Raw genomic sequence first — 21,054 nt, 5'->3', positions numbered from 1 at the left:
TGTACAGAGAGGTATGATTGTATTTCCACTTTAGTGGCACAAAATTATAGGATACATTGTAAAGGGCCAAAACTGAATCTTAATGGTGGTCCATGGGCCTAAAGCACACACCTACTTTCTTCTTATGCAAAATGGTACTAGGATTCGAAGTTCTCTTAATAACTGACTTCCTTCAGTGTCACTCTGCCTACCATGCTCAGATTATGAAAAAATAATAATAACTGATCCCACATTTATAAAGAGCTTTTTCAGCAAAAAATTTAACAAACTTTATTTTGCATCTTTTTACTTGATTTATTTTTTGTTAATATCTTGTGTGACAAACCAAACCATATGGAGAACAAACATTAGACAGCCCTGATTTATGACAATAAGCCTAACTGAAAAAATATCTTTAGTATAAGACTATGATGTACAAGGACAGTTGTGTTTCAAGTATTATCGCTTTAACACATGGGATTACATTTGCGTTCTGCTAGAGGTGGACAAAAAGCACAATTTAATTAACGAGGGATTTTTACAGCTTCAAGAACACACAGTGAATTGTTGTATTCAGAGACAAACTTCACTTTTATTTTGAAGGCAGCACCAGTTTCGTTTCTGCCAAATGGAACGCGACCCGCCTACAGCATTCCTGTCATTTGTGCCAACACACAGTTAAATTCCACGGCTCCGTCCTCAACTTTAAACAGGAGAAGGAGGTAAGGATGAAAAACATATCCAAGGATCATATTTGGATTTTGTAGTTAGCCATTGACATTTGAAGGTTTTATTTGATTTGGTGACTGAAAGGTGTGGCAGAATTCTAACTTTGTTAAAGTTTATGTTACAGGTTGCTGTGTACCCCAAAACTGGAGAGTGTTGATCACTCCATGTATTTTGATTTGTTTTATTTTATTTTAATCTTAGGAATAGATACAAGAATTATTAACTGTTCACCGATTTAAACCGATTGTGACTACATAAATACGTACTTATTCAACAACCTTGTGTGTTATTATCGCGGCTGCAGCCTGTAATAACTTAGGTGTGGCAATCCGTTTCCAGGAAATCGAAAATGTAGGCACGAACTGTCAAGGTGTGGCAAACTTGTTTTTTCTTTTGAGAAATATTCACAGTTGCGATCAGAATCTGTGCTAAGGTTGCTAAATGCAGGACATCCAGTGTTTAAAAAAGACGGGAAAAGATAATCTTGTTGAGTGTTTCATTCAATATAGAGTTTGTAAGATCTCCCAGGTGTTGTCACATGTGCATTGTATTTATAACCAGTGTTGGGCAAGTTACTCCAAACACGTAATGAATTATTTATTACTTGTTACTGTCATTCAGAAGTAATTCGTTACATTACAATATTACTGTCTTTGAATTGTAAGGCATTACACTACAATTGCATTACTTTTAAGCTAGAGGCCCAGATGCAATGAACATACATTAGCTAAAGGGCCTTAAAATGTAGGCTACCTTCCATTCACAACCACCAACACTGAAAACGACAGATGGCTGGCCATGCTGAACATGCTGAACATGAATTGCAATGTTCAAATTGAAACATTTGGGGTGCACTACCTGTTTCAGTCCCATGAGAAGATTTACATTGAATCAATATGTGTCAAAAAATGTTGTATGTCAACACCTTGGTCTCTATTAATATAAGGGTGTCATGACTGTAGATCTACGTTCTTGATTTGTTCTGTTATCATGGTTCTGTGTCTTGTGTTGTATCATGTCTTGGTGTGTCTTTGTTTTGATTTTCCATGCCCCACTGTGTCCTTTTAAGTGTCTTTTTTGTTCTTCCCTCTGTCTCCCTCTGTCTGTTAGTCTTGTTCCCTCCTGGTTTTCTCCTCTGTGCTCCTCCTCCTCGTTACCACACCTGGCCTCCTCCCTCCTCTCTCTCCTCACCTGTGCCTCGTCTGTTCATCAGTGTCTGTGTATTTAGTCTGTGTCTTCCCTTCACTCCTTGTCTGGTCATTGTATTTGTCAGCCCCTGTCTGCGCCTGCTCATGTGCCTGCCTCCTGTCTCTGTTCCCTTTGGTATGTGTTTTTGGATTTTTGCATTTTGCATTCTGTTTTGAACTTTGGTTTTGATTTGTACTTTTCCCTTTTTCTTTGCACTTTGTTGTTTTGCTGTTTTGTTGCTACTTTGTCTTTCGTCCCCGTTTTGTCTGTTTTTGTTTTTTTGTATTCAGCCTTAAATAAAGCTCGCTTTTGTTTTCCCCCATTTCCTTGTCTCGGGATTACTGCATTTGTGTCCAACTCCTATCCTTTAGTTTTTCCCCTTTTAACCCCGACTTGACAAAGGGAAAGCATTTTCTAAAAGCTTATGTCCTCTGGATGTGATTTAAAATGCATAATGCATGGACCTGTCCCACCTTCAACAGTACATATTCCAATAATGCATCTACATTGTATTGTATTAAGTTTTTTAAACACACACATTGATTTTCAATGTAGCCTAAATCTGTTCATGGGGCAGAAACCAGCCATGTATCCCAAAATGTTTGATGTTAACACTAAAATTCAGTATGGGCAGACATTTCAAAAACAGTTGATTTCGTGTGTGTTTTGGGGGAGTCTACATTGTGAGGCCCTTTAGCCAATGTTATTGTGTTTAACAGAAGTTGTTGTATGTTTTATCTGGATACAGACTGACGTGAAACAGACTGACATTATGTCGCTATATTTATATTATAGTCAGTAGCCCAGCAGCACTAACCTGTTGAGGCAATGATGGCTTACCTTGTCATTGCTAACCTGGACAGGGATCTTGCTCACATTTTTTATAAAAGATGGAGAATCCACTGATGAAACTGGCAGCATATCTTCGACAACATACTTTGCCACCAGTCTCCTCACTTCGCGAGGTTCAAGCATCGAAGAACGGGAGAATGTTTTTGCTGCTTAGTTTTTTCTCCGCTCTCATCCTCAGTTTGCTTTCGTTTACTAGCTTAATGTTAGTTTGGCACCTCTCTAGATGTTTCGTTAAATTACTTGTGCTATTTCGAGAGGTAGAGAGATCTTTTGGTTTCACAAACAAAATGCACTTAACTATAATGTTCTTCACATCCTTGTCTCTGACAAACTGAGAATAATGAGCACATGTCCATCTCGCGAGTATAAGGTCCAACTTGTCTGCTGCTGCAGTCATCTTCTCCTCAATCAATAGTTCTCCAGCAGTAACAGGAAGTAAACATTTACGCAGATTTTTTTTTTTCTCCTCTGCTAATCTGGCAGTGTTGGCGAATTTGTATAAAAACAATACACCACTTAATTTCGGGTTTAAAATGCATTGTAACGCGCGTTACTGAGATTTGTACTGAGTAAAATATTACCTTGTTTTTGTAATGCCTTACATTACTGCGTTACAGCAAAAAGTAATTGCATTACTTTTGTAACGCGTTACTCCCAACACTGTTTATAACACAATTGATCAATTAGAACATTTATTAACAAGTAAATTCCTATTTTCTTCTTATCCACTCATTTGCTGTTCAGAAATATATATGATGAAGTAAACTGTATTTTTAATTTAAAGTATGGCTTAGTTTGTAATGGTTATTTCATTGCTGTTTTTGTATTTCTTTTGTATTTTTTTTATTTTTTTGTAGTGTAGTGATGATTATATCAATGTTTGCATTTTTTGGTAATTATATCTTGTGTTCTTTTTTAGCACTAATAGTTTTTACTGAGAGAATTCAGTATTTACACCACAGACCTTTTCCATCATTACTCTTCAAACATTTGAGCGCTACAGTTTAGGAGCTGTTGTGAACAGACTGAAATAAAGACAACCTACATTATAACCTGTACTTTTAATGACTCTGTGTACATTTCTTATTTCAGACACAAAAGGGAGTAAACGGCAAAGGTTTTCTCAGCATCCTTTACACACTGGAAAAACATCTGTCCACTATGAACCCCAAACTAACCAGTAGCCAGCAGAGAACAATCTGCTCCCAGCTGGGGAGAGTCAAACTCCAGTTGCTGTACAAGGCCAGCATCCATGGTTTCACCGCAGCAGCCTTCCACCAACGATGTGACACCCGCGGCCCCACAGTGTCTGTGGGCTATAACGCCTCCGGCTTTGTGTTTGGAGGTTACACCAAACAACCCTTCAGTCAGTCTGGACAGTATGTGAATGATGACCAGGCCTTTCTTTTCACTTTCAGTGGAGAAAAGCTCCTCAAATATCCAGTCACTGGTCCTGCTAATGCAGTGAGAATGATAGGTAACTCTGGTCCATATTTTGGAGAAGCTTTGGTTCTTGTCCATGGAAGTCAGCCTGTAGTCTATAACAATCCAGGAAATTATTACAACTTTAATGCTGCAGAGATGCATGGCAACGACCTCAACCTGACTGAGTGTGAAGTCTATCAAGTGGAGGGTGAGTTCTGTATAAATAATTGTTTTTGTTGTTGTTATAAGTCCATTGGAAATCAGTTTTGTTACTTCCCTTAGACCTTACAACACTGTGTTGGCCCACAGATGATTGAGGATTTAAAATGAATGTAAACCCATCACAAAGTAAAACAAATGTGTATATATGGGCAATACATTCAACAATTTTGATGAGCTTATTGTTTTGTAAAAGTTGTATTTTCTCTTCAACAGAGACCACAGAAATGGAGAAGCCATGGAGGACTGTAATCTGGGAATCTGAGTAAGATGGAGAGAGCCACCATCCTGCACACAATACTTTTAATGTGCTTCATTATAGTACAGTATAATTTATTGACGTCAGACACGTAATCTTAATGGGACCTTCCACCATATAATTTTCAAGAAAGACCACAAAACAATACCATACTATACTTCCATATACAGTATGACACAAACTGATGATCTGAAAAGACAGCAGAATGTTGAAATCAAGATGATGTTATAATGAAGGAGACCCACATACATTACGGTGGCCCTAAGTGTCAAAATACATCATACACCACAACATTTCCGATAAATGAAAAGGTGAGACAACAGTCTTGTCTGTGATTGGACAGAATCCAAGTCAGTGTCATTTCCTGTTTTTATTGTGAACCACGGTCAGCCTGATTCCTAAATCTTTCAAGTGTGCTTTCAGAGTTCCATGCAACATTTTAAAGGGGTTACTTTTGAATAGTGATCATCCATAGTCTGTGTACTGTCTACAGTAGATAGTCGTCAGCATGCCCCCAGTTTGGAAAAGCAGCAGAAGTATGGTAGTAGGAAGCTAAGCAACGTACTGCTGACTGGGGCCAAACTAGCGAAACAGTGAAATATAATTTATACTTCTTAAAAAATTAAAATCAGGGCACGCTTTATTGGAACATCTTTATGGTTGCATCTTGCAGTCAGACAGGAATCTAAAGCTATATCCATCTATACTCTGGTCAAAGCCACCAGACTCTTATATCCATAACAGTAATTGTACCTCAAGGAACACAGGATTTGCCGATCTGCCACTGCCACGATCAGTCAATTTATTGTTGTTATTGTGTGTCTTTGGGGTTTGAAAGGGTTAGTTCAGATTAACCTTGGTCACACAGTGACACCAACAAACTGATCAAGCAGCAGCACACCAGCAGCTCACATGTTCTGCAAGCCTAAAATTATTGATTTTATCAAAGGAGTCTGGTTGTTTTGAGAGAGAAATATAAGTTCAGTTCCACGTTGGATATGGCTGTCAGATAGAAAGGTAACGTGGTGAAAATATTCTAGAAATAATGCACACTACAATGCATAATGATTTTTGGGGGGTTGACATTATTTTTAACATATTTTGCTGCGGACTCCACCTGCTGCAGTGCATTACTTAGCTTCCTAAGATGATACAGTGAATATGTTTGAATGGGATAATTTTCAGACAGCTTTGTACAATTTTGCCTTCAGCCACTTTTTTTTTCAGATGATCAAAACATGTCATCTGAATATTTGTTGTGTGTTGACCTTCAGAGCCACCATAGGGTATGACTTTACACACTGTTGTAGATAAAAAAATATGATGCGTCTAAGCAAAACATTATGCTGTGAGAATGTCTGTTGCGCTTACAGTGCTGTAGTGTTTTTGTACAAATCTTAATTTCATAGATTTACCTGCAAACATGACTTGCTTCCATCATGGAGGTAACTGGCTGTGCACAAATAATCTCAACCAGGCTAAAAACAACAAATAAGCTATTAAGTCTATGAAAAAATGATTTATCTTTTCTTGTCCTTGCAGGACGAGGACAGAGCTGATGGAGAGTATTAAGAGCTACAAGCCCACAGTCAGCTCTGTGTCCCAGAGTCGGGTTCTGCTCATTGGGCCAGTTGGAGCTGGAAAGTCCAGCTTCTTCAACTCTATCAACTCTGTATTCAGAGGCCACGTCACCAGCCAGGCCATCTCTGGCAGCGCCACCACCAGCCTCACCACACAGGTCAGTTCCTGACATTTCATGATGGGCGTTTGTGGTGATTGACATGTCACCATTTTCTGATTTGTTTTTCCTTCACTTTGTATGAGACAGTTTCGCTCCTACTCTTTGAAAGCTGGACGAGAAGGAAAGCCTCTGCCAGTCATCTTGTGTGATACCATGGGACTGGAGGAAAGCACAGGGTCTGGGCTTAATGTTGATGACATCAGCAACATCCTTAAAGGTCACCTGCCAGACCGATATCAGGTACATCTTTTTGTTACATGGAGCAGGATATTGAATGCATGAGCCATTGATTTGGCTTTAGTTAACTCAAACTGTCTCTGTCTTTCCCCTCAACTGTGTGACTTAGTTCAACCCCTCTGTTCCTCTGGATTCAGAGGCCCCCAGCTACCGTAAGTCTCCAGTGCTCAAGGACAAGATCCACTGTGTGACCTACATCATTGATGCCTGCAAAGTCTCCATCATGCCCACAAAGCTGGAGGAGAAGCTGGAAGCTATCCGCAGAAAGGTCAACTTAATGGGTCAGTTAATATACATACATGCAGTCTTAGAAAGTAGCACTATGGGTGTCTGCTTTCTCAGTGTCAGCATACTACAACATACATGCTACAGCACGCACACAACTTTCTCCTGACAATCCACAAAGATGCTCTGTATTTTATAAATGGGAAAATGAGTTGTCCAACAATGCAAGACAGCGATGACTAGTAAGTGTCTGAAAGCTCAATTCCCTGCTGACTGGAGAGTAACTGGTGCAATTCCAAAGTCATTGTTACAATTGGAACGTTAAGTGATAAGGTTACCATGGGTCAAGAATGTATTTTTGAAAAAATCTGATTAAAGGTCTCAAACTTACAAGCTGAAGTGAAACATCACTAAGTGATGTCCCATTCCCTCTCAACCATTTCAACCCGTTCCAGACTCTCTCACTCGAACGCTAACCAGCTGATGTCGTGTGAGGGTTTAAGGTTTTAGGGGGACATCGGGATTGGGCAATTGATCAGTAAACAAGAGAGTGATTTTAGATAGATAGCTTTCCCTTTTAAAAGTTATTTTATAGAATTGTGATTAAACTGCATTTAAATTGCAACATATTTTTATTTTTACTTAAGCTTTATTTAGAGCCCCTGTCATATGTTGACAGGCTGATACCTAAAAATCTCCAGCATTTTGAAAATGTTCTTTCTCTCTGGTGTTTTCAGGTATTCCTCAGCTGGTCCTGCTCACTAAAGTAGATGAAGCCTGCCCTTTGGTGAAAGAGGACGTGAGAAATGTTTATAAGAGTGACTACATCAAGGAAATGGTGAGGACTTTGTACAGAAGAACAATGCTATAAACTTTGTTGTATTTCAGGTTTGTTGTGTGTTTTTAGGCCTCAAGTGATACGCTTAACTGACAAGCCGGTCAAAGTCTGTCCATTTGTTTGTATTATTTAATTTAGATAGATTCCAATACTTAAATAGTGAAGAGTCTGCAAAGTTTTCTGTTATCTTTGGAAAACCCCCAGCTATAAATCAGTCTCATCTGAATTCTTTGTGATCCAGATGCAGGAGGTCAGCACTCGGCTCGGTGTGCCTCTGTCCTGTGTTGTTCCGGTGAAGAACTACAGCGAGGAGTTGGAGTTGGACCCAAACTGCGACATCCTGCTGCTCAGTGCCGTCAAGCAGATGCTTCGCTTCGCTGATAATTACTTTGATGACATCAGCGACCAATTCAGCAAAATGGAACTGAAAGAATAGGAAGCATTTGTGCAGCAGATATAACAACCTGAGCATCTGTATTGAAATGTCCCTCAACATGATCCACCCATTTACCAGCATTATGCTCCTCTTCCTCAGGCTTTTTTCACTGCACCCCCAATTTCTGGCTTCAGTGAGCTGTTCTCATTTTGATTGTGTCCCCAAATATTTGATTTTCTTTCTTTTTTTTTTTTTTTACATTTGACATTATGAAGTTTGGCACCATTATCAATTTATTGTATGTTTACTTATCTTTATTATTTCTGTGTTGCGTGTTCTGTACATTGAACTTTACCTTCTCGTTGTAAATACACTCAATAGCAATAAAAGCTCTTGTTGGCCAGACCGGATGTTGTGGAGCTTTTTTAAACTCTTGCTTTTGTTGATAACTCCTAAATCATGTCGATGAAGGTTCTCAGTCATCCAGGTCATAGTGGTTCTAAAAGCTGTATCGTAGGCAACTAGACGTGTTTCAGTTTCTTGAAGACGTTTCACCTCTCATCCAAGAGGCTTCTTCAGTTCTTACTAACTGGAGGGGAGTTGCAGGCTTTTAACCTTAGGCTGGTTGTGGCCCTAAAGACTCTGAACCTCAGAGCTCACATGTCCTTAACAACTCTGTAAGGACACTCCCACATAGAGTGTAAAAGCCTGCAACTCCCCTCCAGGTAATTAGAACTGAAGAAGCCAGTTGCCTACTATACAGCACTAAGCGCTCCAAAATCAGTTAATTCTGTTTAGTCATTTGTAATTGAAGAGTAACCCAACATGCATGAATAAACAAAAAATATGAAAGCAGGTCAGACAGTTACTGTACAGCAAAGTGTCATTCAGACCAGCTGAGGAACACTCCCTCCCTTTGTCACTGGACTATGGTACAGCAAACTGTTAACTAAACACAGTCACAGCTGTAATCTCACTCACTACCTGTTTCTGCATCACTGAAAATAACTAAGTGGATTGTACTATAATAAAAGGCAGCGACTGTCAACAATCACACCAATCATGCTCTCTGGTTGGGAACTTTTAAACAAAACAGCCTGAAAAAGTTTTTTAAAAACATCATTAAATTGGCCATAGGACTGTTTAGTCAGTCATTTGGTGCTTTCTGCGCCTTTGGTGCAGTATTTCCTCTGGTGGAGCTGCTCAGTGGCCACCAGTGACATTGAAGTGTTCGTACTGGGGAGCTGATAAACTGCAAACTCAACTTGTGGTCTTTTAACATTGTGTATGTTGGTTTACTACAGTAACGATGTCAGGCTGTTTCGGTTTGACGGGAAAACGAAAGTTATAGTGCGTCTGTCAAGGCAGCTGAAGTCTAGGATATGTATACTACCCTTCAAAATAAAACGATTATCCATGTGTAAAATTTTGGACCAAATGCAGAGAAGTGATAATAAGAGGACATGTGAGATGAAACTAACGGGGAAGATGACATAAACTCAATATTTTAAGAATGCAGTATAGCCATGCATGCTGTCGTCTGTATTTCTATCACTGGAGAAGGGCCATAAGTATGATTTCCAGTTGTAGTAAGAAGAGGACATGGTGAATAATACACTTTTGCCATGAAAATACTTTCTGTGAGTTTTGATGCTTCTAATCTCCTCAGTCGTCATACTGATAATGAAAAGGCTTCTAGTTTTTTTCAGCTGTTGCAGAGGAGAACTTGTTGGTTCTGATTGTCAGGTAGCAAAGAAGTGATATTGCTGTCTTCCCAACAAAACATCAAACATGGAACACACAAACGTTGATTCTCTTGAAAGAAATATGAAAACTCAAAATATGTTTATTGTTGTTGTTTCATGCTGTTTCATACGGCCGTCTGACTTTCTGAATGGCACTTATCTGTTGTCCTGTAATCAGATCAGGATACACCCAAGGATGATCTCTGGTCCTATCTGATCATTTACATCTAGATGAAGACGTGCAGTATTTTCAGGCGCAAGTGTCACCACAGTTCGAAGAGTTGTGGCAACAGACACCAAAGATGCATTTGAATATATTTGCAGATCTATTTACAAACATAAATTGATTCACAAAAGAGATGTGGATGGCAGAAAAGTCAGTGGTATGTACTCCTGTCGCTCTATGTCTGAGAGCCTGTCGGTCTTCCTTTGTTCATTTGAAAAAAAAATCAGTAGCTATCAATTAGAAATAGCAACTGGCTGTGATTTTCTATTTTTTATTTGACAAGAGAAGGTCAAATCAGACATAAAAGTTTGATTATGTTAATCCCGGTAATAATCCATCCCATTATTGAAAAATGACACTTCGAGTCGACGTTACGCTCTTATTTTGAAGGCTATTTTCCAGTTGAATTCATGCTGACTGCCTGTCTGTCGGAGCGTGCTGCATCAGGTGACACCTGCCTCCACCCTGTGCAAATCTTAATTTCTTGGAAAGTCAATCAGCTGCTACTTCCAACAAAAGAGATAAAACTGAAATATTAGTTTTAAATACTTTTGCCAAACGTCGACATGAAATTGCTGCCTGTCCTACTAGAAGATCTGTATTTAGTAGTTATCATAGTATAGACTGAAATGCCAAACTGCGCATGTACATTTAATTTAAACGCAGTATGGGACTGTGTCTGGGACTGAAGGCTATTTGGCTGAAATGTTCACCTTTATGTTCTGTTTTAGTTTTGGCGAATTTAAGTAAATGGCGAGTGTTTCAGTTTAATTCGACATTATTGTATTACTACACACTTATTACTATTATTATTATAGATATTTTATACTACTTTAGATAGTGTTTGTGATGCAAAACATCTGTATTAATAATAATGGCCTCTCGGTTTCATCAGAACATGTATAGAAGACTAAATGTGACAAAATTATATGAATAGCAAAAAAAAAAACAAAAAAAAAAACAGTACTGGTTACCCAACTGCCAACACCCCCAGGTGGAAGTGCTCACATGTGTATTATGTATTTATCAAAAATATATATAAAAAAGCATCCTGTACATTGCTTGATAAGTATTTGGTTAAAGTGGATAGAAAATGTAAATGAGATCTGAAGAAAATATATTTAAAGAATAATTCACGTGTGTCAGTCAAATCGAGAGCATGAAATTCTAAATACTTCAGAGATTTAAAAACATTGAGATATACAGTTTATTGTGCATCGCGATATAGCCTAAAATTACTGTGATGTTATTTACAGAACTTATCACCCAGGGTCACGAAGTTCAGCGGAACAAGCATCCAGCATGGACCCACAGCTGACCAGAAGCCAGCAGAGAACAATCTGCTCCCAGCTGGGGAGAGTCATACTCCAGCTGCTGTACAAGGCCAGCATCCATGGTTTCACCGGATCAGCCTTCCACCAACAATGTGACACCCGCAGTCCCACAGTGTCTGTGGGCTATAACGCCTCTGGTTTTGTGTTTGGAGGTTACACCAAACAACCCTTCAGTCAATCTGGACAGTATGTAAATGATGACCAGGCCTTTCTTTTCACTTTCAGTGGAGAGAAGCTCCTCAAATATCCAGTCACTGGTCCTGCTAATGCAGTGAGAATGATAGGTAACTCTGGTCCATATTTTGGAGATGCATTGGTTCTTGTCAATGGAAGCCAGCTTGTAGTCTATACCTGTCCAGGAAACTATTACAACTTCAATGCTGCAGAGATGCATGGCAACGACCTCAACCTGACTGAGTGTGAAGTCTATCACGTGGAGGGTGAGTTCTCTCTTAACAACCAAATATTGATCCTGAGCATGCTTGTATCAAGCACAAGGACAAAATTGTTATTGTTCCTGTCACACTTCTGCAACTGATACAGTTCGACTGAACTTTGATCCTATCTACAAGAGAATTTACCTTTTTCTTGTTTTCATAAATCATAACATGTTGCACTTTAAATTATGGAAACTCTTCTACAACCAAGCTACCAACTAATATTCTCATTTAGTTGTAATTTGTTGAGGTTCTGCCAGAATAAACACAGGTTGTACCTTTAATGTCATTACCAGAAAACTGACTTCACTGTGAAACTAGAACCGGACACTCAAGTCTTGGTTTTGATGACTTGCAGCTTGAATCAACAGAAAATAAATTATGTGAGACTTGACTTGGAAATGGAGTACTTGTGACATGACTGGAGACATGACGATGCAAATGAATGAACGACTTGTCTGTGTTCGTGGGTATGTTTTCAGATCCCTTTAATGTCATCTGACTGTCAGTATTTCCCTCTATAAAGGTGACGGGGAAGGAATATTTTTTGACTGTGAAGAAATTAAGAAAGCTTTTATGAGGTTTTTCTTTGAATAAACAGGATTTATTTCACTGAAACTCAACAAATATTCAATTAATTGTTTGGCTAAATTGTTGCCTGAGCTACGGACTCGACTTAATTTGACACAACCTGTGACTTGACTTGCACAAAAAAAGTCATTTAAATTTCTCACTGAAATCCTAAAGGCTTCGATTTTTCTTTTTAATATATTTTTTACACTTACTGACAAATAGTAGACAGTAGCGCAAATTGATGATCCACAAGTGTCAAAACCTAACCTCAAAACTAACTACAGCCATTGAATGAATACTCTTCTAATAGTTAAATAATTCATAATCAAGTCATAAAGAAGTTATAATGTCGTAAGTTCATGGCCTAAGATAAAAGGAGTCAGTTTCAGAAAACGAAACATATTTATTTTTCAACATCGTTCACTCCCACATTAAGTCCAGCAGTTGTGAAGCATATACATCCCTACTTTGTAGAGTTGGGCTTTTTGGACCTCCAGAAATGTTTCAACAGCTGTGTTGACTAGTGACATAATCATGACTGTCAAGTCAGTAGCGTTAAGGTGTCACATCAGTTGAATAGGGCAGGTGTTGGTGCAGGTTAAAATCTGCATTCTTGGATGGCAGCGATCGCCACGGTGGACTGGCGGTCTGGAGCTTTGTCTCAGACTGGGCTGACCTGCAATTTTCAATTACATGAAACAGATATACCACAACAGTTGACCAACTTCAACTCCATGCATAATCACTCAAAGAGTTCAATGGCACATGCTTAGACTGTCAGCTGTATAACTTACCTCAATTCTACCTAAAGCCATGAACTTATGAATCCACCCTTGTACGTACGATCAGGATGATGTGGTGATAAAATTGCTTTTCTTTTTGCTTTGCTGGATGCCCTCATACTTTTTAATGGTGTTGTCTGAGGGAGGTGCTTATATTTCAGAATGATATGCTTTACTTTTTTTGTTAGTCTTTACAAGAACACAACATTATAACTGGACAATATTGTAATAAAAGTAAATAATGAAACCATAACAATTAAAAAGCTATTTTTGCTCCTCCACAGAAATCCCAGAGTTTGAGAAGCCATGGAGGCCGGTTGGCTGGGAAAATGAGTATGTTTTATTATGCAAAACTTTGCATCATATAATGGAATTACTGTCCTGTTCTTTAATATGTTACAGTATACTGCACAAGGTCATGCTACACAAAAACTTGAGGAAGTTATGACTAGAATTGTTCCTATATGGTAATAGATTATCTATAAAACTGCACTTGTTCCTGCAGGACGAGGACAGAGCTGATGGAGAGTATTAGGAGCTACAAGCCCACAGTCAGCTCTGTGTCCCAGGTTCGGGTTCTGCTCATTGGACCAGTTGGAGCTGGAAAGTCGAGCTTCTTCAACTCTATCAACTCTGTATTCAGAGGCCACGTCACCAGCCAGGCCATCTCTGGCAGCTCCACCACCAGCCTCACCACGCAGGTGAGCTCATGCTACAACAGTCACTCAAACAGCTATTTCTAAAGTTCCATCACCAACACCATGTGCTGCCTCGGCACAGAAAGGGTAATAAAACGGTGAAAATCACAATAAATCTGGACCTATAACTGCAGTTATATGAAAGGAGAGCTCATCAGTTTTGTGAGAAAGCTAACAAATCAGATCAGCTCTACAAGGTTTCAGTTATTGGTTTGGTGAGCGTTTAACAAGATGACGTAACTAATGAGACTGTTGCCTATGTAGTCTTTCAAATTGCTCGTTTTCACAGTCTTATATTTCAGCAGTTTTCTGACAAACTACAACTTTCTTGACTTGGAGAATGAGCTTTTAGATTGAAAAACGTCATATGCATACTTCATGGCAGAATTCAGATGGGTCTATAAAATAATTTGTCTCTCCATTCACTAACATACACTGTTCAAAATGTGTTTGGGTTATTGGGATGTGGGTGCATATATGCATGTGCATGGATATGTAATAAAAGTCAAATGAAATGTGTTTCATTATTTTTGGGAACAGTCAAGTGAAACGATATCCCAACATTCCCAACTAATTTTGAGTAGGGTAAATATTTTCTTCTGAAGTAAGGTCCCATGAGGTCCACTGCAAGGGTTTGATAGTGAAGAGAGAGACAATTAATACTTCGATACTGCGACTTTCTTGACTTGCAAAATTATCTTTTTAAATCTCATACCTGTGATTCATGACACAATTCGAATGGGATTGAACATTGTTTTATCTCTCTCTATTCACTACACTTTCACTACAAAGTTCGGAAGAAGGACTCATAGGGGACAAACCAGAAGTGGCACAAGGTCGGCTGTCACAACATGTAGTCCTTCAGTGCACCATGCCCCGAACACCACTAGGTGGTGCATGTAACACACAAGCTGCAACAGCCTACACTCAGGGCTGTAGTATAAGTGGTAACCCAGAATTTACTGTCTGAACTGTCCAAAACAAGTAGGGATAACTCATTAAATGGTGAGTTAAGCCCTGTTTGATTTTAAAAAGCAGGGTGACTGACTTTGTGTGTGTTTAAGACCCACTACAAACTGATAGCATTCACTGATCAACTCACTACTAATCCTTTGTCAAAATCCTTACCAGAGAACAAGAATAAATATATTTTGCCCAACTTTGATGTGGAATAAAACATGTATTTTCCATAGGTAGTCCAAGATTCATATACTGCTAAACTTAGTACATCCTAGACTACTTATGTAACTACTATGATGTACTTTTACTGTGTGCTTTTCATGTAATCCTTTGTCAAAATCCTTACCAGAGAACAAGAATCAGTCTTTTTGCACAAATTAATTAGGTATAAAATCTGTGTCGCGGAACATTAACCATTGTGGCATATTATGTATCATGTTCACTGTACTTTGAATGACCGGAATAAGCTGCTCATAAATAAAAGATAAAGTCGATTTTATATGAAGTAATACATGGTGTTCTACTAATAAAGAAAACCACTCTAAAGAGTCCTAAAAACCGGGATCAGAAATAATTTTTGCTAACAGGTTTTTTGAATGGGTTTTCAGTTAAATGCTTGAATTATGGTCTGTTGTTAACACAAGCTTTAGACGTTTAAACATTTTGTCCAATGACATAAAATACATCATTACATTTTCCAAATTTTGATTATGAACTGCTTATGTGTCTTGAAAAAGGCAGTTTTTCTAACAAGTGGCTATTTAAGGCTGGAGAGGTTGTCACGGACATTAAACGTCATCACCGAACACAGAGAATCATCTACTCACTATGCTGTCTTTACAGGCTGACTTAAGTTGCAAACTGTTCTAACTCCGACTTTCCAACTACACGTGCTTAGTGGTGTTGATGTCATGCGACCGCAGTGTAGTCCTCTTATAGCCACACATTAGCTTTATACTTCTTGTACTTGTACAAATTTACACTCTGATAATCACAAAAGTAGTGTTCATCTGTGAAGATTTTCTTGCTGAACAAAACGTGTAAGTATCATAAACTTGTGTTTAACACAGAGCTTATTTTCAGCAATATTACAAAATCCATTTTAAAATCCCATAGGTTTTATGTTGAGGGAGCCAGGGTGAGCCAACTTCTGGGTTAGCCTGCAAAAATACGTCATCCCTACACAACTCTCTGGACTTAGTGCTGTGTGTTGGAAGGTTCTGGCCTCCATGTCATACATTTATTCCAGATAATGGACACATAGTCAGGCATCGTCCGCAACTTATTATTCTGATGATGTGAATGCACAGAATGAAGTCAATCAATAGTAGAGCTGCGGCTCTAGATTGCCTCAATCTATTTTCAAAAAAGAAAAAACACATTTAATTAAATCCTACAGCCTGTTCCTCCAAGAGTACAAAAAAGGTACTCCTCTTGGATTGTGTATGTAAAAAATACCTGGTGAAATTCTCAGGGTTGTTGCCCCACTGACCACATGCAGTATTGCTATGTGGTTTGTGCTATTTTGGTAATTTTATGTGATAAACTCCATTACTTATTTCTTGACAGTTTCGCACCTACTCTGTGAAAGCTGGACGAGGAGGAAAACCTCTGCCACTCATCTTGTGTGACACCATGGGACTGGAGGAAGGCACAGGGGCGGGGCTTGATGTGGATGATGTCATAAGCATCCTCAAAGGTCACCTGCCGGACAGATATCAGGTAAACACATGATGACGCACTGATTTGGTTGTAGTTTTTTTCTGTAACACAAACTGTCTGTTTCTTCCTCCTGTGTGACTCACAGTTTAACCCCTCAGCTCCGCTGCATTCAGAGTCCCACGGCTACCATGGAACTCCAGGTGTCAAGGACAAGATCCACTGTGTGGCCTACGTCATTGATGCCTGCAAGGTTTCCATCATGCCCACAAAGCTGGAGGAGAAGCTGGAAGCTATCCGCAGAAAGGTCAACTTAATGGGTCAGCAAACGAGCCTTGCGTCATTTTAGTGGAGTTCCAAGTCCTCAGACTGCACTGAGTAAAATATTAACCCTATAAAGCATGACACATCAAAAAACCTTTTTAACAAAATCAGTTAAAAACCATTTTCCATATCATTTCATTTATGAGATATTTTTTGTATCACATTTGATACATTGGGCATTTTTGGCAACTTTTTGCTTACAACAATGTTGACTTTAGATACAAAACAAATTATGCAACATTTTGAAAATATAGAACATTTCAGGCAGTTTCTCTCATTGTTTTTTAATACATAAAACTTTTCACAGCCTATTTCTTTCACTTTGTGGTCGGCACAAAAACAGTTTCTGTCCTTGTTCTGGCAAAGATGCACCTTACACCTTCACAGTAGACATTTGAGAAGTGATTGCTGGTGCAAGTGCTTGCAAAATAGTGTGTGTTTGTATTGTGGTAGGCATGATGTAGATTACATTACAAAAATGTGACATGACCATTCAAGGATAAAGAACCATATATACCTGCAGTATCAAATTTGATACACACATTTTTAACACGGTTTAACTGTAATATAAAGAATGAATCATTCAATAATCAATAATCAAGTAACATATTTACTTGAAAAAATGAGTCACAATATAAATGTTATTCTTACTGTAACTTCTTGAAAATTAGCAAAGATTTTCCTGCCAAAAGTGTGTGAACCATTTAATGACAGCGGCCATTTTGAAAAAGCCAAAAAAAAGTCCTTCTACTGCCTGCACTGGAATGATTATCCACTAGTGGGCAGAGTACATGTATCAGGTGATATACAACAGGTTTTTAAGGAAAGTATTGATTATGTTGATAAGATAGATGTCTCAGAAACTTATGTATCAATTATGATACAAATGGTCATTGTTACCTTATAACAGGATGCATTACATCCCTTAAATCTAATGTTGCAAGAATTTAGGTATATAATATGGTACATGTATTATTTACTTACTTTAATACCTGTGGTGTATTTGGCCTGGATATAACTGTGATATTGTCGTTGCAATCAGGCACAAGCACGTGTTGCACCACAAAATGCTTATTTACACCTGTCAACGGGCTGCTTTTCAAAAATAGAAGAAGGGGGGACGGGCTAGAATCCTGGTTAATGTTCATATCAAGCTAGCATATTCAATTTGGCAAAGTTGTAGAGTTACATACAAGCCATTTCAAAGCCACATGAGAATTTGTTTTAATGGGAATAAAATCTGCACAAACATCCATATATCCTGTTCCAAGGTCTATCATCAACAGTTACCGCTTGCTCGTTTAGTCATGCAGCTAACATTAGCGCTTCTAGCTAAGAAATTCATAAAAGTAGACAAAAGAAAATAACAAAAAGGACGGTAGAAAGTAACATGTAGTTCATATTAATGCTCATGTACAGAACTACACATATCACAGTATGTTCCAGTGAGGCCTTCATTTGTTAAACAATAGAAAGCAACAGTAAAATGAACTTGTGAATGCATCCTGACTATACAAGTAGTAGCTTTACCCTGCAGCAGAACATTACAGTAGATGCACAGCATTTTTGAGATACAGTCAGGTGTTAGTTAAGCACTTGAAAATAGTCTTTTTGTTTTGTTGGTTCTCAGGGGTTCCTCAGCTCGTCCTGATGACTAAAGTGGATGAAGCCTGTCCTTTTGTTCCACAGGACATCAGGAACGTTTATAAGAGCGGCTACATCAAGGAAATGGTGAGATCAACTTCAAATTGTAGGAATTTATTTTGAAAATATAAATGTATATTGACTGCTTAATTCTTATATTTGTGTAAACGTGCCTTAAAAATCAACCAAAATTGAATCCATTTAGCATGTGTTATCTTATTCAGTTCCCCTCCAGTGTTTTTGTCTGTTTTAGTTCAATTATTTCACTTGCTACCTGCTAGTTTCTGTCTTACCTTTCCTCAGCAGGAAGTTGAAGTGAATTGTCGCATTCCAACTAGTTGGATGCTAAAATGGTGTGATGAGCAGCAGCTAAAAAAAAACCGGTTGAAACAGGTTTCCTGGAAACATGTTAATGAAATGTTATTAATTAATTGATTTTGCAAAATAGCAGAATATTATTGTTAAACATCTTAATTTATAAGTGTGTAAAAGTTTAATGACCCAGTAATAAAGTTATTGTTGAATTGTGGACAATCACAACCCACACAAAATGTCTGCTGTGGTAAAGATCAAAGGAAAAATGTGATGGTGTCAAAAAGTATATGTATATGTGTATAGAAAAGTAAACTATATCACTATCTATACTACCACCACTACCACTATTATCTATAATATATGCTCTGTGTTTTGTGATCCAGATGCAGGAAGTCAGCACTCGGCTCGGTGCGCCTCTGTCCTGTGTTGTTCCAGTGAAGAACTACAGCGAGGAGTTGGAGTTGGACCCAAACTGCGACATCCTGCTGCTCAGCGCCATCCAGCAGATGCTTCACTTTGCTGATAATTACTTTGATGAGATCAGTGACCAATTAAGCAACACTGAAGCAAGAGAACAGTGAAAATTAGCTTAGTTTAAATTCCTGTACAAGTGGGTCAGGCTTACTGGAGGAGAAGCAGCCCAGACCATCCCTCAGAAACGAGTGACTCTGAAAATCTGGGCTGATACAGATGTCCAAAACAGTTTGTCCAATAGTTGCTTTTTTTCTTTCTTTTTAGTTGTTATTCATTTTGTTTCTTTGAAAGAGCAAACATTCAGTCAAACAGATTTATGAAACAACCTTGAATACACCTTTCTTTCACATAAATAAAACTTTTATTTGAAAAGAAACTCTGTCAAAAGCCATTTTAGCCCGAAATACAACTACCTACTCAATGAGAAGAACTTGTCTACACTTGCACAGCCTTAAAAACTGATTGAAGGTGCTTAGGGAGGCAGAAGCTCGTGAATAGGCCAGTGCAAAATTGATGTGACAACAAATAAACATTTTCCTCAAGGGGATTATCAGCCAATACCAATATTGGCCAATAAATCAGTATTTCCCTGTCAGGAACTCATTCTGCTTTCATGTCGTTTTAGGAGCATTCATGCATTATTCCAAGATGGGTTTCCTCTCCTTATCATGTGAATGACTAAATCATCTAAATGACTACATTATATATCATATCAGATATCGAGCTTCAGAGCTGCTCTTCATGTTGACTGTGTTTTTTTCTCGTTATGTATGATACATTCTTAAGGTTGGTTTTTGTAACATTTTTAACTGATTTAAAGGGACATTTCATTACAAGCAGACATGTTTGAAAAGCCAACACATCACTAACTAGTATGCAGTGTTGTTTTACCGCATGATGACCACACTTCTTTAACATTCATGTCATTGTCTTTCTGTTCTTTGTCCTCTGTGCAGGTAATTTAGGCTGTAGTCACAGTCAGCATTTTGGCAGTCAGATTTCATTTTGAGTGTATCAGCTTTGCCTCCGTCAGTCTGTTTGTACAGAAGAAACTGATGATTTTCGAACACTGGAGTCGAAGTCTAACAGGGAAACCACCATGTACTGTGTGCACATGTTAGGAATGAGAAATAGAAATGACTTGGACATGCATGGACTTGTGATTAAACACATTTTCCCTGCTTGAAAAGTATTCAGTTGGAAAGTAAAAGTTTCTATTCATGCTCTTATTCAGCTGTGTCTCAGTGGTGGATAAAGTACTGAGATCCTATACCATCTATACTATATAAAGTAAAAGTACTAATACCATACTGTAAAATTATCCTGTTACAAGTCCTGCATTGACTTAAGAAATGTAACTGAAGTTAAAGTATGTAAATATAATCAGAAAACAAACTTTGAAAATAAAAGTAAAAGTACAATGCAGAAAATGGCTGCTATGACTGTTGTGCGGTAATTCCATTTGATTATTTTAAGCCTCAAAGCTGCTGCAAGTGTTGTCCTTGTTTTAGCTAAATTCCTGTATGCTATGCTGTTAGCAGTTCCCTCCCTTGTCTCGATGTCACCACAGTTGCAGACTTTGAAATGGCTTGTATGTAACTCTACAACTTTGCCAAATTGAATATGCTAGCTTGATATGAACATTAACCAGGATTCTAGCCCGTCCCCCCTCAGAACAGCTGGAATTTACCAGCAATTTTTTTTTAAAGTAGGGAAACTTGTAATGCTAAATACAGATAATTAGCTACATCTGCACACCTGACTTTTCCTGAATACAGCTCATATCTATCAACAAACTAGCATATCCATCGAGTG

General features: G+C 38.3%; 2 protein-coding genes across 2 annotated transcripts; both read left to right on the top strand.

Annotated features, from left to right (window-relative positions):
- Window positions 1-636: 636 nt before the first annotated feature.
- Window positions 637-8,473, top strand: LOC115591086 (interferon-induced protein 44-like). Its single transcript, XM_030432728.1, has 8 exons — window positions 637-701; window positions 3,841-4,381; window positions 4,609-4,657; window positions 6,194-6,389; window positions 6,480-6,632; window positions 6,739-6,910; window positions 7,592-7,692; window positions 7,934-8,473. Exons 2-8 carry the CDS (start codon window positions 3,910-3,912, stop codon window positions 8,126-8,128), a joined length of 1,338 nt encoding a protein of 445 aa, XP_030288588.1. The 5' UTR covers window positions 637-701; window positions 3,841-3,909; the 3' UTR covers window positions 8,129-8,473.
- Window positions 8,474-11,341: 2,868 nt separating this feature from the next.
- On the top strand, window positions 11,342-19,346 carry LOC115591567 (interferon-induced protein 44-like). The gene is made up of 7 exons (XM_030433686.1): window positions 11,342-11,813; window positions 13,450-13,498; window positions 13,671-13,866; window positions 16,393-16,545; window positions 16,631-16,802; window positions 18,437-18,537; window positions 19,149-19,346. The coding sequence occupies exons 1-7, from the start codon at window positions 11,342-11,344 to the stop codon at window positions 19,344-19,346; spliced, it is 1,341 nt and encodes a 446-aa protein (XP_030289546.1).
- Window positions 19,347-21,054: the final 1,708 nt, after the last annotated feature.

Source organism: Sparus aurata, chromosome 11 (genome assembly GCF_900880675.1).
Source record: "Sparus aurata chromosome 11, fSpaAur1.1, whole genome shotgun sequence".
NCBI classification, from domain to species: Eukaryota; Metazoa; Chordata; class Actinopteri; order Spariformes; family Sparidae; genus Sparus; species Sparus aurata.
This window is presented reverse-complemented; position numbering and strand designations above follow the sequence as displayed.